The following is a 23,571-nucleotide window of genomic DNA, read 5'->3' on the forward strand; positions in this document are numbered from 1 at the left end:
CTTACATCCACACCATGTGTCAAGGTTCAAGACTGTTTGGTCAAGGAGCAGGCAAGGTCAAGAACCATCTTCAAACTTGCGCTTCTTTAGTGCTCTGCTAATTGCAGTTTAGTACAAAGTACTCCTATATGTGGTAATCTGAGATACATAAGGTTCTAATCTTACTGTTTGATTATTAAAAGATTATTCATGACATGTGCTTCTCTCTTCACTCGTACTTAATTCTACCCATTCAGTGAAAAGAACCAAGTGACAGTAAATGTTGTGATCTGAAATTGTTAAATTCAGTGTTGAACCTTGAAAGCTTTAAGGTTTATGACCGAAAGATGAGGTGCTGTTCCTTAAACTAAGTTTGAACTTAATTAGAAGCTCCCCACCCCCATCCAATCATCTCCCACCTTTCACTAACTCTGCTGGTGTGGCCATTCAATTCATTTTATACAGAACTGACCAGTTTTCAGTAAATGTTTGCTATCCTAAGAATCATAGCTGTGCCTCCCACTGACAGCTTTGCTGCAGTGGAGCACTGACCGTGTTGCTCAGCTCTGTGAAAACTCAGCCCCTCCCTACATTGCTGGCCAACAAATGATGGGTTCGTTTCCCCATCTGCAATGCTGGTCCTGGCCATGCCCACACCCAGTTTGAATAGCAATGGGCTCTTAAGCATACACTCTCCATGTTAATAAGCTGCAAATCTCTGTGGCCTTTTACTGGCTTCATGCCAGACAGGCAGTTTTCAGTTGGTCTGGTGTTCCTGAGTTCCATCTGTAACCATTCTAGCTTTGGCCTTTTAAAACTGAAACTGCAATTTAATCTTTTCTTGCAACCTGTCACAGCAAACCTTCTCTTTTGTTCTTTCCTCTCCACCCCATTTTCTTCTGCTTTGCTCACAATCTATTGCATCTCTAATAATTCTGCATTTCTGATGAAAAGGGTATTTACCTGAACTACTAGCTCTGTTTCTGTCTCCACAGATACTCCCCAAGTGGTTCCAGTATTTTTTGAAGGTACTTTCCTTTGCTTTGAATTTATATCCTTTTGTTCTACTCATGCAATTCAATTTAAAGTAATGTTGCAGATTTACTATTTTGTATATCTTTAATAAATGAACATTATGTGATCGTTTGTTACTACATACCTTTTATAAAACTTTTCTCATAATTCACAGCATGAAACTGGGCATGAGCCTTATGGCTGTTTCTTTGCACTGTCTCCTGTATCTCTTGCTTTCTGGCTGCCAGATCTAAACATAATATTTAAGGTTCCTTCACTTTTAAGAAAGAAATTACTGTCCTCAATGATATTTACATACATGGTGTCTGAGAGGGATCAGGAACAAACACCCAACTGATATTTTTCCAATCACAAGTTCAGGAGTGGAGAGTAAAATTGCAGCAAACCAGCTGGTGCAACAACAGCTAATTATTTTAATTATTCAAAATATGCACTAACTCCCTGATGACCCCATTAATTAGGTTAATGTCAGTATGAGTCATAGAGTCTAGAGTCAGTGGTTCCAATCATATTTTGTGCTGTGCTGTCTAATCACAATTCTGGAATTAGTATGGGTGTTGTAGATAGCCTCAATATTTCCAGATATTGAGAGCTCTATGGATCCAGATTCCTCCTCTACATTATTGTTGGATGTGTGTTGGAGTCAGATGTGCATGGGGTTGCTTCAGCAGGGTTAATGTTCCCCGCTTCTGGTAATACAGTTGACTACCCCTTATCCTGCCAACACTCATTTAAAACTCACGTATGCTAAACAGTCACAAAGCATGAACATGACAAAGCAAACCATGAACAAAGTGGTGGAAAGCAACCAGCATGCATAGATCTATACTCCAAAAAAATGAATGACTTCATGAGAGAAATGTTAGTCTTACTGCAAAGAGGAGGAATGATATCTTAGAAAATTCCCCAAAAGGGTATAACTTAAAAACAAAAAGAGGGCAATCACATTGCTGGGAATATATTATTGACTTCCAAACTGTCAGCAAGAGAGAGAAGTACAGATCTGTAGGGAAATCTTGGAGAAGTATAAATATAATTGACTAATAATAATAGAGGATTTCAATTGCTCACAAATGGGATGAACAAAGTGTGAAAGACTTAGAGGGACTGGAATTCCTAAAATGTATCCAGGGCAGCTAGGACAACGCTGTACCTAATCTTAAGTAACAAAGTCAGACAGTGGTACATGTGTCAATGGGGAATATTTCAATGATAGTGACCACAACTCATTAAGATTTAAGGTAGTTATGGAAAAAGACAAAGATGGACTGGAGGTAATGGTTATGAATTAGAGAAGGGCCAATTTTAATGTGATGAGACAGGATCTTGAAAAAATGGACTAAGAGCAGCCACATGTAGGAAAATCTACATCAGAGCAGTAGGAGTCATACAAAAAGAAAAAGGTGAGAGTGCAGGGGCCAACATGTTCCTGTAAAGGTAAAGGGTAGGACCAAAAAGTCCAAAGAAATCTAGATGTCAAGGAACGTACAGGATTGGGTAAGGAACAGGGCAAGCTTACAGCAGATATTGAGGTCTGCAGGTTGACGATCAAGGTTAGCCTGTTTGGCCATGTTAAGGACATACCTTCTGTGTCCATCAAGTCTTAGAGTACAATTCAAAGCTGCAGCCTCTGCCTGAGAGGTAGGGATGTTTCCCCCAGTACCACAACACCTCAGGAGAAAAGGAAGGGAGACAATGGGTGGGAAAATAATAAATATTATTTAATCTCCACATAATTGAATCATTGATCTGTGGTCTTCCTCCAGTAAAATTTGTCTTCAGCAAACCATTGCTAGTGGCTGATTAGGTTGAAAAAGTGGTTAAAAAGGCATGCAAGATTTAAAAATACCCAAGGAAACTACTCTTCTTGATTTCTCCACCTGAAAGAAGGCTTGAACTACTGTGCTGTGCTCTCCATCCTCAAATCTTGCATCCATCCTAGCCAGAACTGGAAATTGAACCCTATGCTTTTGGCATCAATCTGATGCATATTGATTATCTAGCCAACCAGCTTTTATATGCATCTTTTGGCTAGAGCTATGGATAGTGATGGTCAAGGCTCCAATTTGTTTTGTTTTCATAGCTGACCAGGAATCTCTCCCACTCTTATCACTTGCCCTTGGCATATGTTAGAAAGATATACAAGTTGATACTAAATCTGTTGCTTCCTTGGCCACCAAAACTTCTGACTTAGATGTAGGGTTGATGCTTGTCATGCTCAAGGAAATTATTATAAACTACTTGTTTGACGTCAACTGTCCAATTCTAGGAACTAAAATTTAGGAAGGTTGGAAAGGCTTTATTGAGGGGACAGGTGAGTGGTGAACTGCAAAATGCAGCACAATCCTGTTTTAAATATTCAGGGAAATCTTCTCAGACATCCTGCAATGTCCAACAGTAATCTTAATACAGATCTGAGCATGGAAGCTTTTGCAACAACAACCTGCAGGCAAACTGGATTGTGTTCAGAAGAAACCCAGCATATAAACAAATTAAGTTGTTGTTCCAGATTCCCTGTGGGACTAGGAATGAATCCCCCACTATTAACAACCTGTGAGTTAACAGTAACCACAAATTCAACTGGGCTTGCCATATAATAAATTTGCAGATGATATCTCATGAATAATTTTTTTAAAAAAGGTGCAGAAGCTCAATACTCCTCCTAGTGACGACATCTGACAGTACAAAAGGATTGGCTTCTTTAGATAGAACTTTAACCTTAAAAAGCAATGCCGGTTTGGATTAATCGTTGTCTGAGATATGTAATTCCCAAATTGCACGTTTCTGCCTTTAACAGATGCCTTGAGGGGGCAAGCAGACTCTCCACTGCAGGAAGACTGGATGGAAACTCAAGATGCGTTTGTAAAGCTGTACATATCATTGTCATATGAAGACTGAAATATTTCAACATTTTTGACTGAAGTTCAGCTGATCAGAGTTATCCAAATGAAAGGTGAACTTGCGAGATGTAGCCAGTCAGTGCCTTCATACATACCTGGATCCAGGTGCCTGCTGAGGAGACTCCATGATCAGACACTGCTCTACGACTTTCCTCACCAAAGCTAAGGATTCCATTACTAGGCCTTCAATCTTTATCTACTATGAGGCTGATAATCCATCATCATTAGGCCACTTCAATACAGCAGCATTTTCCCTGGCCAACATCTCTGTCTCAGGTCTGCTGCAATGGTCCAGCAGGGCACAGCGTAAACTGGAAGAACAGCATCTCATTTTCCACTTGGGGACCCTGCAGCCTTCAGGACTCAGTATTGAGTTCACTAAATTTAGAGTCTGAGCACTTTCCACATCCTTTATGCATCCCCACACACCGGGACTTGTCATCACATGGGCTGCTTTCACCACAGCCAACTCACTTTCATACACTAACGGTCCCCATTTGCAGCTTTTCTTTCTCCCTAACTCAATGTTATTCATCCCCTTTGTGTGCCCAACTGGTGTTCTCACTCTGGATTCCATCTCTGCCTATTGTTTATTCCTCTCCCACCCCACCTCCAGCAAATACACCAATCATTTCCTATCAGCAATCAGTTCTTAAGAAGGATCACTGAACTTGAAATGTTAATTCTGCTTTCTTTCTATAGATGCTGCCAGACCTGCTGAGTTTCTCCAGCAATTTCTGTTTTTAAGCATTGGAGCTTTGCTGTCCCGGGCTTCCTTCTCCTCCCTTGAATGCAATGTTTTCTGATACTTCTCCCAGCCACTTATTTGGCTGCTGAGAATCCAGCAGTGGCTTCTTGCTACCAAATTTCCTTTATCCTGCAGCCCGCATTTCCTTCCTATTGGATTGAATTGAGAAAGTGATGTAGGCCACAAAGATTATGCTTGCAAGCGAAAATCTCCTAGGTCTAGTGTCATGAATGGCTCGAGCATTTCCCATCACTTCTGGTCCACACCTGTAACTCTCACCGGGAATTATCATCGAGGCTGTATTTTGCAGTGTTTTGGTATGAAAGCAATAACACATCAGATTGTAATATCCCTCATAAGGTACTGGTACGACCAGCAGTGATACCATGCTTTGATCACTTGGCAGCATTTGCTCTGAAAGCAGGAAAAGCATAATTATTGGTTATGACTTGCATGCAGCACACAATGAGCTATATAGTCAGGATTATCAGAAATTACAGCACCTTGGGGCATCGTTATGTGCACAGATGTTAGTCTGTCATTAGTATTAGTTCACTTATGTGTTCAGTTTTTACAGTCTTTTATGATTCCTGGGTTAAATAGCTTCTAAACTGACTGGATGATCTGGAACTGGTGATTTGTTATTTCAGCACCAGGAACCTGAGTACAAACTTTTGGATAGCTTCCTTCAGAATTTAACATGTTGGTAGTCAATCACCATGACTAAGATCTGTGTGAAAAGAGACTAAACTAAATGTGAGTGCAAATGTTTCAATAATCAACGATTTGTTTAAGTATTTGAATCCATAAAGAGAGAGGGCTCCCTATTATTGACTTACTTGCATTGCAGTGGATGTAATTTATCTGGATTTTTAAAAAAAGCCTTTGCCAAGGTGTCCCATCATAAACCGATGAATAAGGTAGAAAATGTGGAGTCGTGAGACAAGTGGCAAAATTGATTGCTAGCTGGCTTCCAGTCAGAAAGCAGAGAGTGGCCGGAAAGGATAGTTATTCAGAGTGTAGAAAGTGGGAAGTTGTGTTCCATGGGGAATCTCATTGAAACTTGCAGAACACTGAGAGACGTAGATAGATGTGGAGAAGATGTTTCCACTAGTAGGGGACTAGGATGTGAGGGCACAGCCTCAAAGTGAAGGGACACCCTTTTGAACTGAGGTGAGGAGGAATTTCTTCAGCCAGAGAGCGGTGAATTGTCACAGAAAGCTGTAAAGGCCAAGTCATTGAACGTATTTAACACAGAGACAGGCGTTCTTAATTAGTAAGGGGAATCAGGGATTACAGGGAGAAGGCAGGAGAATGGGGTTGAAAAACGTATCAAATGGTGGAGCAGACTCGATGGGTCAAACGGCCTAATTCTGCTCCTATATCTTATGATCTTATGATTAATTAGTAGGAAGGAACAATGGAACCTTGGATTACAAAGAAGACAACCATTGTTTATGTAAACAAACAAATGTTGCACCAAAGGCTAGTAAGATCATTAAAAAAAATCAAAAAAAGCTCTACACTTCACATAGAACACATAACAGCACAGCTTAGGAACAGCCCTGTGACTCATCATGTCCATACTGACCATGATGCTACTCTAAACTAATCCCATCTGCCTGTACGTGGTCCATATTGCTCTGTTTCATGCCTTTTCATGTGTCTGACTGACTATCCATGCCTCTCATAACTTGATTTGCTTCTGTCAGGTTGCCTCTCAGCCTTCGAAGCTCAAGGGAAAATAATCCAAGTTTATCCAACCTCTCCTTATAGCTAATACACTCTAATCCAAGCAACCTCTTGGTTAACCCTCTTTTACATCCTCTCCAAAGACTCCACATCCTTCCTATAGTGTGGCGACCAGAACTGTGCGCAACAGTCCAAATGTGGCCTAACTAAAGTTTTATACAGCTGCAACATGGCATCTAGAGGAATAGGATTGAAAAGTAGTGAAGTTATGCTCAACCCATATCAAATATTGATCAGACCAGACTTAAAAGTACTGTGTGCATGTTTGGTAGCCATAATTATGAAAAATATGTAGACGTGCAGAGAATATTTAGAAGGATGATGCCAGAAATGTGTATCAGCATTAGTATCAGTATCAGTAAAGGTTTTATAGATTTGATCTCCTTTCTTTTGAGAAGGGTAATTTGAGGTATTGAAAGTCATAAAGAATTAAAATTTAGGGAGCAGAATGGCAGGTGGGAGCAAATACAACTGGTATTGATGCTGTATGCATTAATAAAATGGTTTTATTGATAGACAAAAGAATACAGGGTTATTGCGGGCAAACAGGAAAATGAAGCTGAGGCCACATCAGAGCAATGAATCACATTGAATAACAAAGCAGGCTCAAATGGCATGATTATTGCTTCTGCAATGGTGGTATCAGCATTACTCCTTGTGGACACAACTTTTCATTTTCTACACTCTGAATAATTACCCTTTACTGCCATTCTCTGCTTTCTGATATGAAGCGCTAGCAATCCATTCTGCCAATTGTCCCTGACTCCAAAAGCTCTGACCATATTCATCAGTTGATTATGACCTACTAAGCCCTAGGTCTGATGTTCCTGACCCCTGGGGTAGTGATTGGAACCAGGTGAAACCTCATTGATTACGAGGTCCTTGATTGGGGTTGTTAAGCTGGGCAAATCAGGAGGCACTGGCTGATCAATATTATCAAGGGATTTAGAATCCCCTCGGTTCAGGGAACTGACTCTGAGCTGGCCACAGCCAGTGAACTGTGCACAAGTAAATAAAGGGTGACTAGGTAATGGGATACCGGCCACTGTGCAGTTATTTAAGTGGCAATGGGAGAAAACAGTATGTGCCTGAAGAACATTCACTTGCAGCAATCATTCTGGAGTTGGGGTAAGCATCTCCAGCATCATGCCTTTATTTGGGAAGCTTGACTTGTTTGATCCTGCTGTTCATGACTGGGCCCAGTATGTGGAAAGAATGGGATACGTTTTCTGGACAAATGACATTGCAGAGAGGGACCCTAGGCCAGTTCACAGCAGAACCCCACAACAAAGCCAAGCCTCAGCCAATAGACTAAAAGGTTTTTCAGGATCTGGGCCGCTATGTGGACTTAACACAGCAAAGGAGTCTCACAAGGCCAGACACTTGAATAGGAAAACTCATAGGCTGGTACCCAGGGGAGTGCACACCCCAGAAAGTCCCCCTACATGTGGGTTGGAATAATTAAATTGCTTAGTGATGTCCAAATCAGAACCAATTAAAATTATTGTTTGGTTAAATGTTCATGCAATTCCCATGGAGGTCGATACCAGCACAGCTGTATCTGTGGTTGCAGAATCTGTCTTTAACAAGATTCGCTCAGGACTCCAACCCTTAAGTTTGCGCAAGACCTCAGCCAGACCGAGAACATACACTGGGGAACCATTGCAGATTAAGGGTATAACTTCGGTTCCAGTCTCCTACAAGAAGCAATTGGTGCAGTTACCCCTGATGGTAGTAAAAAGCTTGGGCCCAAACCTGTTGGGCCTGAATTGGTTGAGAAAGGTTCACCTTGATTGGCTCAACATTTTTCGTTTGGAAAATCGCTGCCTTAGCAAAGTCCTAATGAAATACCAAGGATATTTTCAAAAAAGGCTTGGGAATATTAAAAGGGCCAAAGCCACTTTATATGTTGAGCAGGAAGCAATTCTGAGATTTTGCAAGGCCTGCCCAGTGCCATTTACCTTGTGGGCAAAAGTAGAGGCAGAAATCAGGAGGCTGGAGAGTGAAGGAATCATCAAACCAGTGCAATTTGCAGAATGGGCAGCATGGTCTTACAGATTGTGAAGACTGATGGTTCAGTTCGTCTTTTGGGGAAGTTTAAGCAAACAGTAAACCGTTTCTCGCAGCTAGGTAAATACTTGATCCCTCACATTGAGAATTTGTATACAAAGTTAGTGGTGGGGGAGGTGCTGTCCTTCACAAAGCTGGACATGAGCCATGCCTACCTGCAACTGTGACTGGATGAGGAGTCCCAGAAGTACGCTGCAGTCAATACCCATAAGGCTTTATAACAATGTACAAGACTGCCATCTGGGGTATCATCAGCCTGCGCCCTTTTCCAGGGGACTATGGAGAACATTTTACATGGGCTAGCTATCTGGATGATGTACTAATAACAGGGAAGATCAATAAAGAGCACTTGGAGAACTTGGACATAGGGCTTAAACAGTTCTCCCAGGCAGGCGTATGACTTAGATGGGAAAAATGTGTTCCAGGTGCCCCAAGTGACCTATTTGGGTTACAGAGTCAACAAACTGGGTTACACCCTATGGAAGATAAAGTGAGGGTGATCAAAGGAGCCCTGCTCCCACATCTGTGCTGAAGCGTAGGTCTTTCCTTGCGTTAGTGAATTATTACGGGGAATTCATACGTAAATTAGCCTCTATCTCAGCACCCTTACACCTACTGTTGAAAAAGGGTCAGCATTGGAAATGGTCACATAGCCAAGAAGTAGCCTTTAGGGCAGTGAAAAAGCAGCAATTGTCATCTGAGGTATTGGCCCACTACAATTCAAAACAAGTAGTACTGACCTGCGATGCCTCCCTGGTATCAGGGTAGTGTTGGCTCACTGGTGGCTCAACGGAGAGGAACGCCCAATAGCATATGCTTCCTGGACTTTAGCTGATGCTAAATGCAAATACGCCCAGATAGAGAAGGAAGGTTTGGTGGTCATCTTTGGTGTGAAGAAGTTCCACCAGTGTCTCTACCGATGGAAATCAGTCATAATAACAGATCACAGATTCCTAATGGGACTACTGAAAGAAGACAAGGTGGTGTCGCCCATAGCTTCCAGTAGAAATCAGTGGTGAACCCTTATTCTCAGCACATACAAGTTACAACACTGTCCGGAAAGGCATGTGGCTAATGCGGATGCCTTGAGCTGCCTACTACTGGCAGATACTCCACCAGTGATGCCTTCCCTGGAGAGTTCGTTCTGGTTTTAAACTTCCTGGACACCCTTCCAGTCACCGTGGACAATGTCCGACTATGGAAACAAAATAATCCTGTCCTAGCAAAACTAAAACAGCTGGTGGCGATGAGAGAGACAGAAGGGCCATTGCAACCAGGACTGAAACCTTTCTGCACCCAGCGAGACCAGGTTACCATAGAGGATGGCATATTACTCGGGGGAGCAAGGTGTTTGTCCCGAGTAAAGGTCGCTGCCAGATACCGGTCGAACTCCACCAGGGTCATCCAGGGGTTTCCAAGATGAAGATGCTAGCACGAAGCTATGTCTGGTGGCCAGAGTTGGATGCTGACACAGCTGCATTGGTGGGGCAGTAGAGGGTCGTAGAAAATTTTCCGCACAGAAAAAGGCCCTTCTACCATCGTGTCAATTCTTAATTTTAAATTGTTGAACTTGAAAGTTGAGTTCGGACAGCTGCAAACCTCTTGTCAAAAACATGAAATGTTCTTCAAGCTTACATTACATTTTATAGGAACAATATAATGGAAGAATTTTAATATATTTGGTAGTGGGAAGGGAACAGAGAAAGGTAATCAGAAACTGGGAGATGAGATGATACTGGCAGTGAGAATGGGGACGTTTCCCAGTGATGAATGTAAAAAGTTCATGTCAGAAGTGGGATTTGAACCCACGCCTCCAGTTGGAGACCAGAACACCCAGCTTTATAGTGGAAGGAGTTTATTCCTTGAGTCTGGCGCCTTAGACCACTCGGCCATCCTGACATCTGCTTGATGTGGTTCAGTGTAATATTGACATATTACACAGACTCTCAAGCTGCACCACTTTTTGCCCAGAGTGCCAACAAGGACAAAAATTGCCACCAGCAGCAGCCCCACATTCATGGAAATGGCCAAGTAAGCCCTGGACCCAGTTACATGTCAATTATGCTAGTCCTTTCATGATCTCAATGTTACTGGTCATTGTGGATGCCCGTTCAATGGGTTGGATGTGCATAAAGTCCGTTTGGCAAAGTCAGGGATGACAATGGGCAAACTGCAAGTATTGTTCGTGATACAAGGACTCCTGGAAGTATTGGTCACATACAATAAAACAGCATTTACCAGCAGGGAATTTGAGTATATCCTGAAGTCGAATGGCATTCGGCACGTAGGGACAGCTCCACACTATCCATCATCCAATGGTCTGGTGGAAAGAGAAGTCCAAACGTTGAAGGTAGGCTTGAAGAAGCAGCCTAAAGTGTCACTTGATACCAAACTATCACAGCTCCTGTTCGATTATAGGACCATTCCTCATGCAACAACAAGCATAGCTCCGGCAGAGTTGTTAATGGGGAGAAGACTCCACACCAGGTTAAACCTGCTATTCCCAGACCTAGTGGGGAGGGTGAAACAGCCAAAGAAACGCCAATGCCAGCCACACGCCTCCTCCAAGTGAGAGAGACAATTTAATTTGGGGCGAAGTTTGGGGCTGGAACCATGAAAATGGCATTGTATGGGTACGAGGCGAGGTTGACGCGTGGTCAGGTCCCGTGACTTACAAGTTTGGCTAGGTGAGGCAGTCTTGACCAAACATGTGGATCACCTGCTGTGTTCTTCCAGTTCCACATTTATGGACTGCTGCTGCCAACCTCACATTTATTCTTGCAGTATCTGTGGAGGAGAAAACAGAGTTAATGTTTCGGGTCCGGTGACCCTTCCTCAGAACATCATCCGCAATCCTTTTGGTTTTTATCCACATTTATTCTTGACCATCTGTGTATCTGTGAAGACAGCATCATCCAATTTCTGTTGCTTTCTCCAATATCTTGAGTTCACTCGCTACTGAACAATTATTTGCAGTGTAATCTTACCGACTCTGAGTTTCAACTGGACCGTGTACTTGAGGATTATTCTTGATACCACATGGCCATGTTAGAGGTCAGGATTAGTGGGTAGGAACATAGTGCACTCCAATGAGAATTTTGTGTTAACTTCTTGCGTTGACATGCACTAAACAACACAGGATGGGGCTGGGCTAAGGGTCGACTTATATGTGATGTATATGGAAAATTAATTATTTCTGGGCCAAATGTTAGGGTCAACTTTTGCACCAGATCAACAATTTCTTGCAACCTTGGGGGCAGGAGCTATAATCTTAGAGGGTCATAGAAATATTTCAGCACAGAAAGAGGCCCTTCGATCATCGTGTCAATTCTTGAATTTTAAATTGTTGAACTTGAAAGTTGAGCTGCAAACCTCTTATCAAAAACATGAAATGTTCTTCAAGCTTACATTACATTTCATTGGATCAATTTTAATATATTTGGTAGTAGGAACAGAACAGAGAAAGATAATCAGAACCCAGGAGATGAGTTGATACTGGCAGTGAGAATAGGGACATGTTTCCCAGTGATGAATGTAAAAAGCTCATGTCAGAAGTGGGATTCGAACCCACGCCTCCACTCGGAGACCAGAACACCCAGCTTTATAGTGGAAGGAGTTTATTCCTTGAGTCTGGCGCCTTAGACCACTCGGCCATCCTGACACCCACTTAGTCTGTTGTATGTGATATGGACAGACTTCCACGCTGCGCCACTTTTTGCTACTGTTCATGTATGAATCGTTGTTCTGCAAATGAAACGAACATTTGAAAGATATTCCACAAATCTAAAGAATAGGCTCGTTACAGTTTAAAGAAAGGCAATCTATCTGAAATATTATGGGCACCTGTTCGAGTCTACTGACACCTGTCGTTGTCTTTCGGTACTGGATAAGAAATGTTACTATCAATGTTATTTTGTATTAAAACAACAAACAAGTGGTTAAGACAACAGCTTCTCTTGTAAGATAGTGTAGAGCTGGATGAACACAGCAGGCCAAGCAACATCAGAGGAGCAGGAAGGCTGACGTTTCGGGCCTAAACCTCCATTTCTGAAGAAGGGTCTAGGCCCGAAACGTCTGCCTTCCTGCTCTTCTGATGCTGCTTGGCCTGCTATGTGCGTCCAGCTCTGCACCTTGTTGTTGATAGATTCTAACTCCGTAAGTTTATAAAATGCCTTGAAAGAAAGATAAATCGGAAATAACTTTACATCTCAAATTCATTACAAAGAAGTATTCTTTGGGTTGATGCCATGTTCAGTGGTGATTACCATCACTTTCAAGACAGAAATATGGTAGCCAGCAACTACGTCTATTTTATTAGAAAGTACTGCACAAGGTTGACAGAAACTTGGCGTTGGGATATTTGTAAGATGAAATTTACAGGAATTAACGATCTTTGCTGCTAACCAGATCTGCTGGGTATTCTTTGTTTTGGTTCTGGCGTTCCTCCCTTTTCTAATTTCGTGTCTGAAGTCACTTAACTTGAAATTCTGGGCATTTGCTCCTTTCTCTAAACCTTACTATGGATAGCAGCACAAACAAGTAGCACTGTTTGTGCTATTGTAATTGCATTTCAGTGCGAGCGATTGGAGAGTGAAGGGTGACCTTCCGGACTGGGAAGTGGAAGGATTAGCATAACCTCGTGAAATTGGCAGCTCGCTACTCTACAATAATGCAATCACAATTAGCTTAGGGACAGCCTCATCATACGACTGAGTGTTAACTGATAGGCCCTGAAAAGGTTAATATTTGTGCCGGATCTGTATTGGTTAATTTTCAAAAGCTTAATTTATTGACGAGGATGTATTTTTTAAAAACAAAAATAGGAAAAAAAGTGTGTCAGAAGTGGGATTCGAACCCACGCCTCCAGTTGGAGACCAGAACACCCAGCTTTGTGCGGAAGGACTTTACTCCTTGAGTCTGGCGCCTTAGACCACTCGGCCATCCTGACACTGATGCGAAAGCTATTGACAGTTCGCTTTATAAAGTAAAAAAGGCGAGGCAGCTTTTTTTGCCTTTATATTTTCAGTGTTCTTGTGATGTTTCTTTTTATTTTTCATTTGGGCTTTTTATTTACGGCGGTCGCAGCCGCCGATCCTTCGACAGAAATGCGGCTGTTCCTGACTTTAATTCACAAAGTCTGTTGGCTTGGTCTGTGACACATGGAATATTTAGAATCCCTTCACTCCCATGGAATTCAAACATTTAACATTAATATTATTCGCAGTAACACGCTGTGGTTGAGAAAATGCGCCAGACGTAAAAGATTAATGAAAGATTTAAACGGGAGCGGGCCGCACTGCTTTCTGGGGGCTGTAGTTTCTTGGGCTGTTGGCCTACAAACGCAAGTGCGCATGCGTCACTTTCTCCCCTCATTTTAAAAAAAATTCCTTCCATGATTACATTTTTTCAAATATACTTTCCCCGTACTTTTATTTCATCGATTTAAATTACAAATCGTGATAGGTGGTGAATTTAATTTCATTTAAAAATGATCTGCAGAGTCAAAAGCCGGACCGCTGGCGCAGGCGTGGTTGCTGGTTGGCCACCATTTTGTTTTCCTGAAGGGTAAACGGGCGTGCTGAAGAGATGGTGCCTTTGAGCAGGAGTCTTCTCTCCCTAACGGGTAAATAAATGTCTGCTTGGTAACGGGGTCCCGGTCTGGGTCCACGTCCTGCTCGTGCTGCTGCATCTGTCTTCAGGTTTTAAATGTAGTGTAGTTTTAAAGGTTTTGGATTTGCGTGTCACCAGCAATGCGGAGATAAGGCAGAGGTGTAAGGGTAGTGGCGGACAGGCTGGTGAGGAGAATGTGAGCCTGTGATTAAAAGTTACTGACGGAAAGGAAACCACTTAATGCTTCCGAAATCTTTAGTTTAAATGCAGGCTTACCCGGCAAAATAATCTCGGCTGGATATGTAAAGTGAATGTGATGTATCTGTTTCTCTGTTGTTTTCTCATTAATCAATCCAACTATCTCACCATCTCCTGTGCCTTTTAAAGCATCCAAGTTGTAATTTGTTGTGCTTTTAGTGTATGTCATAAGTAGAGTCATATTCGACGTATTGGGCTGTCTGGTTCTGTTGTACTAGCTCCCCAGGTTGCTTTCGGTGTCAAGATTTATTTTAGTCCGTTTGATTTATACATTCAAAATTCCAGTCGTCCTAACTTTGCATTACAGTCTCTAACTGTTGCGTTTAGTTTGTAAGACACCAGCATCTTTTGTAGTACAGTTCCACCTGGGTGAAGGGATGCTTCCTGGTATCTTCCAGAATTTGCCTTTTTGCAATCTGTGCTTACAGCTTTGGGAGTATTATTTCCTGGGATGTTTCTTCCCTTGGAAAGCTGGACCTGGGTCCTTTTACCCTGGTATATTTTGAAAAGGTTACGCTCTGCTTCCTGAATTGAAATGTATCCTTAACCCTTCTGAAATGATGAATAGTTTTGTTTGTCTTTATCAGTTGATTTTTGAAGATGATCCTGAAGAAGCAGTTGCCAAAGACCAGCCTAAGCTCATGCTATGGTTACTGTGGCCATGTGTTATCATGTTAATTGTTGGAATTTTAAACTTGAGTTGGAAGTTGCAAGAGCTATAACTGATACTTTATTGAAGATGGAAATTTTAAAGCTTACCAATTGTGTTCATATTTCAGGTCAAGATCTTATTTCTGAAATGTTGGTTCTTTCTTTATGTTTGGTGCTTGATCATCTGAGTAGAAACTGTGTTTTCCTTTTTCTTTAAAGCTGTATATTAGAAGCACCATTATGCAGCTTGTCTCTTGTTTTGTGTTTCTTTAAAGGTTATTTACCCTCTTTGAGTTAATTTATTCTCCATTCAACTTCCTTTATAATTCTGATCCTCTTCCTCTTCCTCCTCCTCCTCCGTAGCACTATTCTGCACTCAGTTCTACAAACCTGATGTACTTTGTATGGGGATCTGCCTGTATAGCAAGCAAAACCACGCTTTTCAATTTATCTTGCTACATTTGATGACTAAATCAATCAAATTGAATTTCACATGATTTTTTTGTGGACAGGACATATTGGCACCTTTCCAGCCAATGTGGGAGGTGTATGTAGAAGAGTTAGCTAGGGGTGTAGAGTCCTGGAGCATATGTCTTCAGTGCTATAGATGTGGTGTTGTCAGAGTCTTAAATCTTGCACTATCCAGTGCCTTTGCTTTTATCAAGTGGAGTGAAGTGCATTGACTGAAGACTAGCACTTGTGTTGCTATTTGCCTCTGGAGGAAGTCAAGGGAACACTTAGCTGAAGCAGGGTTCAAACTCTTCAACCTGTGTTTTGTGCTGAGGTGCTGGGCTTCTCCATCATTGGGAGTGGAATCATTGATGGAGCCACCTCCTTCTGTTTAATTGTCCACCGCCATTATGATTGGATGTGGCAAGATTATAGAGCTTTGATCTAACCAGTGATTGTGAGGCTGGTCTATCCCTGTCGATCACATTGTTTGGAATGTAAATTGTCCTGTGTAGTAGCTTCACTAGCTTGACATGCAACTTTGACGTGAGCCTGGTGGTGTTCCTAGCATGTCCTCCTGCACTGTTTATAGAGCCATGTTGATCTCTTGGCTTGTTGGTAATGCTAGACTGAGGGATATACCTTGTAATAAGGTTACAGATTGTGGCTGAGTACAATATTACTGTTACTCATGATTGATAGCACCTTGTGGAGCTGCTGTTTTTGACCTGTTCCACTTAGCACAGTGGAAGTGCCACACAACAAAATGGAACACCTCATGTGAAGAAGGGATATCCTGACCATCTGTAATAGAACTTTTTAATAGATTTCAGTTATGGTATCTGTTTTGTTTGTGAAGCATGGATGTTATCTAACTTCTACTGTAAACTATGGCTCCTTGTGTAGCTGTGGAAGAAAAACGATTCTGTTGCACACTGGTTATATTGCATTTGTGCTTGTAAATTGTTCACTCCATAATAACTATTGAAAGGCTTCTGCTGTAAAAGGCAAACAGTCTTGACCTTTGTCTTAACTTGTTAGTAGCAGAATGGCAAACTCGATAGAAATGCCAGCAATGACTATTGTGATAAGTTGAAACAGAATTTGATTATTTTGCACTGAGTAACTTGCAGTTGTGCAGTGACACTCATTATGCTCCTGGCAATTACATAGACATGTAGAAAATAGGAGTAGGCCTTCTGAACCTGCTTCACTGTACCATGTGATCATGGCTTCTTATCCAATTCCGTACCCCACTTCTGTTTTCTCCCTATACTTTGATTCGTTTAGTCCAAAGAACTATCTCTCTTTCTTGAAAACATTGGCCTGCACCACTTTCTCTGGAGAATTCCACAAGCTGACCATACTGTGGGTGAAGAAATTTATTTGTCCAAATCCTAAATGGCCTACCCCTTATCCTTAGACTGTGAACCCTGATTCTGGACTCCTGGTATTCAAGAACATCTCTTACTCATATCAAATTAGTGTGAACCAGAAATTACAGGTAACCAAGCATTAGATCTTGTGAAAGCGGTGTATTTTAAACTCGGCAAAAATCACTTGCTGTATTGTTTCCATAAGTCCAGTTGTATTTAATAACATACAGGCAGATCCTAGGTTGCAAATGAGTTCCATTGTTGAACATTCACAAGTTGACTTGTACAGAATTGGGAGCACAGTATAAATCGGCATTTTTATGTACAAGGAAACATTCACATCAAATCTTAAATTAATGTTAATACACCTGTATGGGATCTCATTACTGTCAAATATCCATAAGTTGACGACCATCTATATTTTTTGGAAGTTTTACAGGTGTTTTCTGACCTGAGAAAATAAAAGCTCTTGACCTATTTTCCTACTTAAGTATTCACTTAAGTATAACATCAGGGACTGCAATTCTAATGTAGATGTTCCTAATTAAGCGAGCATTTGTTGACATTTTGTTTTGCTTTAAGCATAAAAGTGATATTACCCTGCTTTATTCCTTCCAGATTTCAGTGCATCATTAAGATCAGACCTGATGACATGTTGATTTCATTGAGAAATATCTTATTGACTGTTCTGTTGACTTCAGTCTGTTGAGATTTGTGATATCTGCTAAATCACTGTTGCCACATCTGTAGTTTAGAGTTGGTGAATCATTCTGAATCCTACCATTTTGAGTGGTACCTGCAATGCAACTGAAATGTGATGTACCTCAAATTCAGATGAATGCACTCGCTGTAGAATTAACAATTGTCTCTGAAGCTGAATAATTGCAGTCAAAAAGAATTTGGTATTTATTGGTGATCTTTTTATGTTTTTTAGGTCGGAGCATTCGTCAAATTGCAGCAAGACGGGCTCACCACAAGACTGGTCCTGACTTCCATGACAAATATGGAAATGCTATCCTTTTGGGAGGACTGACATTCTGTGTTGTAGTTTGGAGTTATGTAAGTTTTTAACTTAGTAGTGATCATCTATTTGCTTTTTTCTACATTTTCAAAATCAAGTAACTGAGACATCATCCAAGTCAACAATGGACTGCTAGGTCACTATCACTTGTGAGCTGGTGATGTGCTAGGTACTATTTTATGGCAACTCAACAGTGCAGGCATTGAATGTGTCCCTTGCTTGTGAAATTGCTGAAGCAGCAGTAGCAATTTTTAAAAAAAATTCAACTGAGCATGAGAGATTTGCCTCATGATGTTATTCATCTGACTTCAAAACGCTTCTAACAATATTCTATTTTTGTTCACATAACTATCAGATGCTGATTATTTTTATAAGGCCTCCAGATACCACCTCCAGAGGTATCTGCATGTCTGAAAGAGATGTTCTATTTATTTAAAAATTGTCCTCCTCCTCCTCCTCCTCCTCCTCCTCCTCCTCCTCTTCCTCCGCCCCCCCCACCCCGCCCATTAAAACAGAGGTGACATTCTCCCTGCAAGCCAAATTACATTGCAGGAGTTAGGTCCGTAAATGTGACAGCAGTTTAATCAAGGACTTCTGAATTGATATGAAGCATTAACTCCCAAATACGCACTTGCTTTTCTCATCTGGACGTTCAATCTTTCTTATCAAGCCATTGAAGGATTTATGCCAGGAACAGGACCAAGGCCTGTTCTGTCTTTGTTAGATTATGGTTGATCTATATCTAAGTTTTGGTTGTTGTTGTTTGTTGTCTTTAATACTGTTCTCTGGCATTTTCTGTTTCTGATTTCTAGGATTTGCAATATTTTGTTTTTAATCATTCTTGTGTGTCTGTAAGGCTCCCCTTCATGGCTGTTATATCCTTTAAGGTGTGGTGCTCAGAACTGTTCAGTTTGCTATCTTGGATGGCTGTTGGAGGCCTAGTCACACACTTAAGCATATTTTTTAAAACATTGAGAACTTTTTGATATTAAAGGCATCAGAGGGTATGGGAAGAAAGCAGGAATATGGCTTAGAGAGGATCGACATGATTTATATTGAATGGCAGAGCAGGTTTGAAGAGCTGAATGGCCTACTCCTGCTCCTAGTTTCTATGAACTGAATGCAGAATTCTAACTGGGGTCTAACCGCTGCTTTGTATTTCTGCCCCCTTGCCCAATATTCTGATCTTCACTTAATCTAACAATTTTTTAAAAATCACAAATTGCTGGAAAAGCTCAGCAGGTCTGGCAGCATGTGTGAAGAGCAATCAGGGTTAACATTTCAGGTCTGGTGACCCTTCCTCAGAAATCCTTTCTCTCCAAAGATGCTGCCAGACCTGCTGAGCTTTTTCAGCAATTGCTTGTTTGTTTCTGATTGACAGCATCTGCTGTTCTCTTTGGTTTTTAATTAATAAAATAAATCAAACTCCTACTTTTGTTGATCACTAAACTACCTGCAGATTTGTTCCCAACTCTGTTGCTAGAGTTGAATTTGCTGTTAGAAAGACTTTTAAATTTAACTAGCTACATTTTGTAGTTTGTTTGTTTGTTTTTTGTTTCTTACATGCTTCTGTTTGTATGTAGGTTTCAACACAGACTGGCCTTACATGGAACTTGTCTCCTGTTGGCAAGATCACCCCTCAAAAATGGAGAGAGGATTAAATGAATGGACCAAGTTTTTGCAAAATAGGAGTACAGAGCCTGAATTGTGTATTAGTCTCGGCTCATGCCTTCTGCTGTAATAATTACCTATGTAAACTGGATTTCATAGTAAATCAATAAATAATAAACTTGTGTTCTTTTTGGGGTTGGGGTAGAGCAAGCTTTTGGCAAAGTTTGCTTGTCAATGAAGATGTATATTTAACAACTTGCACATGATTTACACTGTTTACATGCACATACACTTTACAGGTTGCTAGAAATGTAGATTGAAGCAAAACAAACAAAAATACATAGTTATGGTGGGAAGGCAAAAAATGCTGTATAACTGATTTTCAAGGTGAAGATTTTAAAACTGAAAAATGTAGATTGAACCCTGCTTGTCCTGTTTTATATTAGAGCAAAGAAAGTGGGTAACCAGGTATACATTTGTTTTGAGATTAGTGCAAGAGTTTAGGATTTGGAAGTTCTGATGATTCAAAAAGTCAGTTTGTTGAAGGACACTGAATCTGTAAATATGGACTGTAAAGTCTTTTAGTAATTTCAACATTTGCTCCCTTCATTAATGTACAGTGAAGGCAGTGTGTTCTATAAAGTTCACTGCCATCGTTCAATAGACTTCTGTGGTGACTTCCTAACCTGTGACTTCTAGCACTTAGAGAAACAAAGACAGCATGTACACGAGCAGCCCACCGCCTGGAAATTCCCCTCCTAGCCGCACCCCATGACTTGGAACTCTACCATTGTTCCTTCATGTGTCACTAGGTCAAAATCCTGCAACTTGTGCTGCAACTACCTAACAGCCTTGTGGAAGTATCTGCACCTCTGAGGACTGCAGCAGTTCAAGAAGGTAGCTCACTACCACCTTCACAGGGGAGATTTGGATGCACAATAAATATTGGTGAAGCCAGTGACTTCCACATCCCATTAACAAATTTTTAAAATGTATTTATAAAGAAATTTGGAACAAAAGCATGCACAGTACACAATCAGACCATTTTGGTCACTGACAACTAATTCTTTAAAATTTGTGCAACATCTCTATTTCTCTGCAGCTTTTCCCATGTATTTATCCAATATCTTGTTTATTTTTTAAAAAGTTGACAGGTCTGTTTGGACAGTACCTTCCAGATCATCATTACATGTGATGGTTTTTAAAAAAATTGTTCTGCCTTAGATCAAAATCATTTTTCAATGATACTGGGACAAAATTCTGCAAATCCCTCTCTATTGGTAATGTCAATTTACCTATAACACATGGGCTGCAGCAGTTCAAGCAGGTCCACCAACTTCTCAAGGTCAACTAGGGATAGGCAATAAATTCTGGTTTGGCCAGTGATGTCTATGTCCTACTAGTGAATTTTTAAAAATCTTCAGAGTTGAGTTCTGATCTGTTTTCTATATTATGAGTAATGTGATTTTTTTTTTAAAATTTGATTTCTAATTTTAATGTAGACTTGACTGGGCCACATCTCTGGCTTGATATTATTCGACCATTTCTTCATCCTGTTTTCAAAACATTGAGCATTAATTACCTGTTTTACTTTCAATGATCTTGCCCTTTCTTATCAAATATCCTTCAAATATATCCCCTTCCTTGTTATTTCTCTTATCAAGTCAAGTTTCTGATAGTATTGAAATGATACTGGTCGAGGTGACAAGCATGCACTACAAAGATGACTAATTTATTCAAGGTTATTTTAAACAGGGGCTGCAACATACAAATCCTCAAAATAAAAAAATAAATTTGCCTGACATGAATCCAAAACCACATTCGAGGTAGATCAATGATTGCTGCTGTTTCCTCAGTGTCATATAAGAACAGGATTGAGTTTATTTTAATGTTGCAAGTAGTCTGAATATTGTAGCTCAGAATGAGACAAACAAAACCTGAAGAAGTTGCTGGCTCACGTTTACCATACTGCAAACGTTGCTGGATGTGTGAGGACACTGCATGATAACAGTGATTGGATCAACTGCAATGCTATGTTTCATTGTCAAATAGTTTGCTGATGCTCATTGATATTGGAGAGAAAATCAGTGCTATGTAATTGTACCCACAAGGTTTGAATGCCTTCAAAATGACAATGTCAATATGGAATTAAAACGTCAAACAATCATTGAGAAATGCATTTTTACTACTGTCAGTGTCCATTAGAAAATTTCATTTTTTAAACATCCTGGCTGTTCCAGTGAACAATCTGGTTAGTTATCGACCTCTGCTCCATCGACAAATCCCTGCAAAAATATCTTTTAATAATTTATCCACTTCTCTTTAGGAAGTTATTGTTGAATCTGCTTCCATCACCCTTTCAATCTGTACATTCCTGCCCAATCCAACTTGCTGAATAAAAATGGCACAGAATCTTTTCCAAGTTACCTTAAATCAGTGTATTCCCCAGACTGAACAATCTTGTTTCAGCTATGATGTACAACACCAATGTATAATACTTTCAATAATGTAAACATTGCCACGCATGAGGAGAAAGAACTGCAAATGCTGGAGTGAGAATCAATGCACTTGGAGCTGGAAGGAGTCACAGTCAATATAATGTGGAGCTGGAGGAACACAGCAGTTAAGGCCGCATCAGAGGTGCAAGGGAGTTGACGTTTCAAGCCTAGACCCTTCAACAGGGCAGGGTTTAGGCCTGAAATGTTGTCTCTCCTGCTCCTCTGATGCCACTTGACCTGCTGTTTTCTTCCAGCTCCAGTGTATTGATTACCACAAGCATATTTAGAAGGAAATGGAATATTATCATCTTGTAATCACAAATTTCGCCACCAGGTGGAGCCAGATCATAACTGGCAACAAAGGTGCAAGAGGTTATCAGATCATTTGGGTTCATGAGAGTCAAAGAGCAGACATGAGGTCCTTGTTGCAGAAAACTGTATGTAATCCACTGCCCCCAGTTTATAACATTCAACTCCATCTCTTAAATATCTGTGAGTATACAGTATAGGATGATCAGTTCATCGTTCTGTACATATTTAAATTAAGATTTGGAAAACCTTAGGCCTTTTTTCATAATTTAAGGTGCTGGCGTGATGATACAGATGATTACAATGACTAATGGATAATAACAAAGGATGAAGTTTTGTCCAAATATCCTGGATCATAATTTGGTAGAGCGGATAGGTCTGCTTTGAGGAATCTTTTTATTCCATGCAGCCACTTGTTCCAGACAACAATGGTTAGTTCAGTTCTGTTCCAAACCAATATGATCTCCAAGACGTGGCTGCTGGGGCACTTGTGATGATGGCACCATTAAATATTAAGGGAAGTTGTCACAGAACAAGGATATTCAGCCCATCTAATTTACACTGACTGTCTGAATGAGCATTAGAACTTTGTACCATTTCCCCAAAACCATGAACATTGTTTCTATTCAAATAATTATCCGATACTCTCTTGAATGCCTCAAGTGAACTTGTCTACACCACATTTCAGGCAATGCACTCCAGTCCTAACTACTTGCTTTGTGAAAAAGATGTTTTATGACATTGCATTTGTTTCTTTTACAAATTATTTTAAATCTGTACTATCTTGTTTTCAAGCCGTTAAGTGGGAACACTTTCTCCCCATCTATTCCATCAACAACCCTCGTGATTTTGGAAACTTCTATCAAATTTCTCTTACACCTTCTGCTCGCCAGGGAAATTTATCCCAACTTTTCCTCATAACTGAAGGTTCTCATTCCTGAAACATTCTCATCAACCTCTTTTGCACTCCTGCAATGTATTCACATCCTTCCTGAAGTGTGACACTCAGATATACACACAAGAACTAACTAGTGTCTTATACAAGTTCAGTTTAACCTTCCTACCCTTGTGCTCTATATCCCTATTAATAAAGCCTTAATAAACAATTAACAAATGCTCCTATTCATAAAGATTTATTAACCACTCTTGTAAACATCCCGCCACCTTTAAGAACTTGTGCTCATATACACTTCGGTTTCTAATTTCCTGCACACTTTTCAGAGTAGTAATCTTTATTTTTTACTGTCTTTCCATGTTCTCTTTACCAAAATGTATCATCTCACACTTTGAAATTCATCTGCCA

The 23,571-nt window shown here is 40.6% G+C and overlaps 1 protein-coding gene and 3 non-coding genes across 4 annotated transcripts; 1 reads left to right on the forward strand and 3 right to left on the reverse strand.

The window, feature by feature from the left end:
• Nucleotides 1-10,268: 10,268 nt before the first annotated feature.
• On the reverse strand, nucleotides 10,269-10,383 carry trnal-caa. Its single transcript has 2 exons — nucleotides 10,346-10,383; nucleotides 10,269-10,314 (listed from the first exon to the last, which is right to left on the reverse strand). It is a non-coding gene; the product is annotated as a tRNA-Leu (tRNA).
• Nucleotides 10,384-12,030: 1,647 nt separating this feature from the next.
• On the reverse strand, nucleotides 12,031-12,145 carry trnal-caa. The gene is made up of 2 exons: nucleotides 12,108-12,145; nucleotides 12,031-12,076 (listed from the first exon to the last, which is right to left on the reverse strand). It is a non-coding gene; the product is annotated as a tRNA-Leu (tRNA).
• A 1,173-nt stretch (nucleotides 12,146-13,318) lies between these two features.
• Nucleotides 13,319-13,432, reverse strand: trnal-caa. Its single transcript has 2 exons — nucleotides 13,395-13,432; nucleotides 13,319-13,364 (listed from the first exon to the last, which is right to left on the reverse strand). It is a non-coding gene; the product is annotated as a tRNA-Leu (tRNA).
• Nucleotides 13,433-13,983: 551 nt separating this feature from the next.
• Nucleotides 13,984-19,639, forward strand: LOC109913255 (cytochrome c oxidase subunit 7B, mitochondrial). The gene is made up of 3 exons (XM_020513104.2): nucleotides 13,984-14,107; nucleotides 17,764-17,888; nucleotides 19,434-19,639. The coding sequence occupies exons 1-3, from the start codon at nucleotides 14,071-14,073 to the stop codon at nucleotides 19,509-19,511; spliced, it is 240 nt and encodes a 79-aa protein (XP_020368693.1). The 5' UTR covers nucleotides 13,984-14,070; the 3' UTR covers nucleotides 19,512-19,639.
• Nucleotides 19,640-23,571: the final 3,932 nt, after the last annotated feature.

Source organism: Rhincodon typus, chromosome 14, assembly GCF_021869965.1.
Source record: "Rhincodon typus isolate 14 chromosome 14, sRhiTyp1.1, whole genome shotgun sequence".
Lineage (NCBI taxonomy): Eukaryota > Metazoa > Chordata > Chondrichthyes > Orectolobiformes > Rhincodontidae > Rhincodon > Rhincodon typus.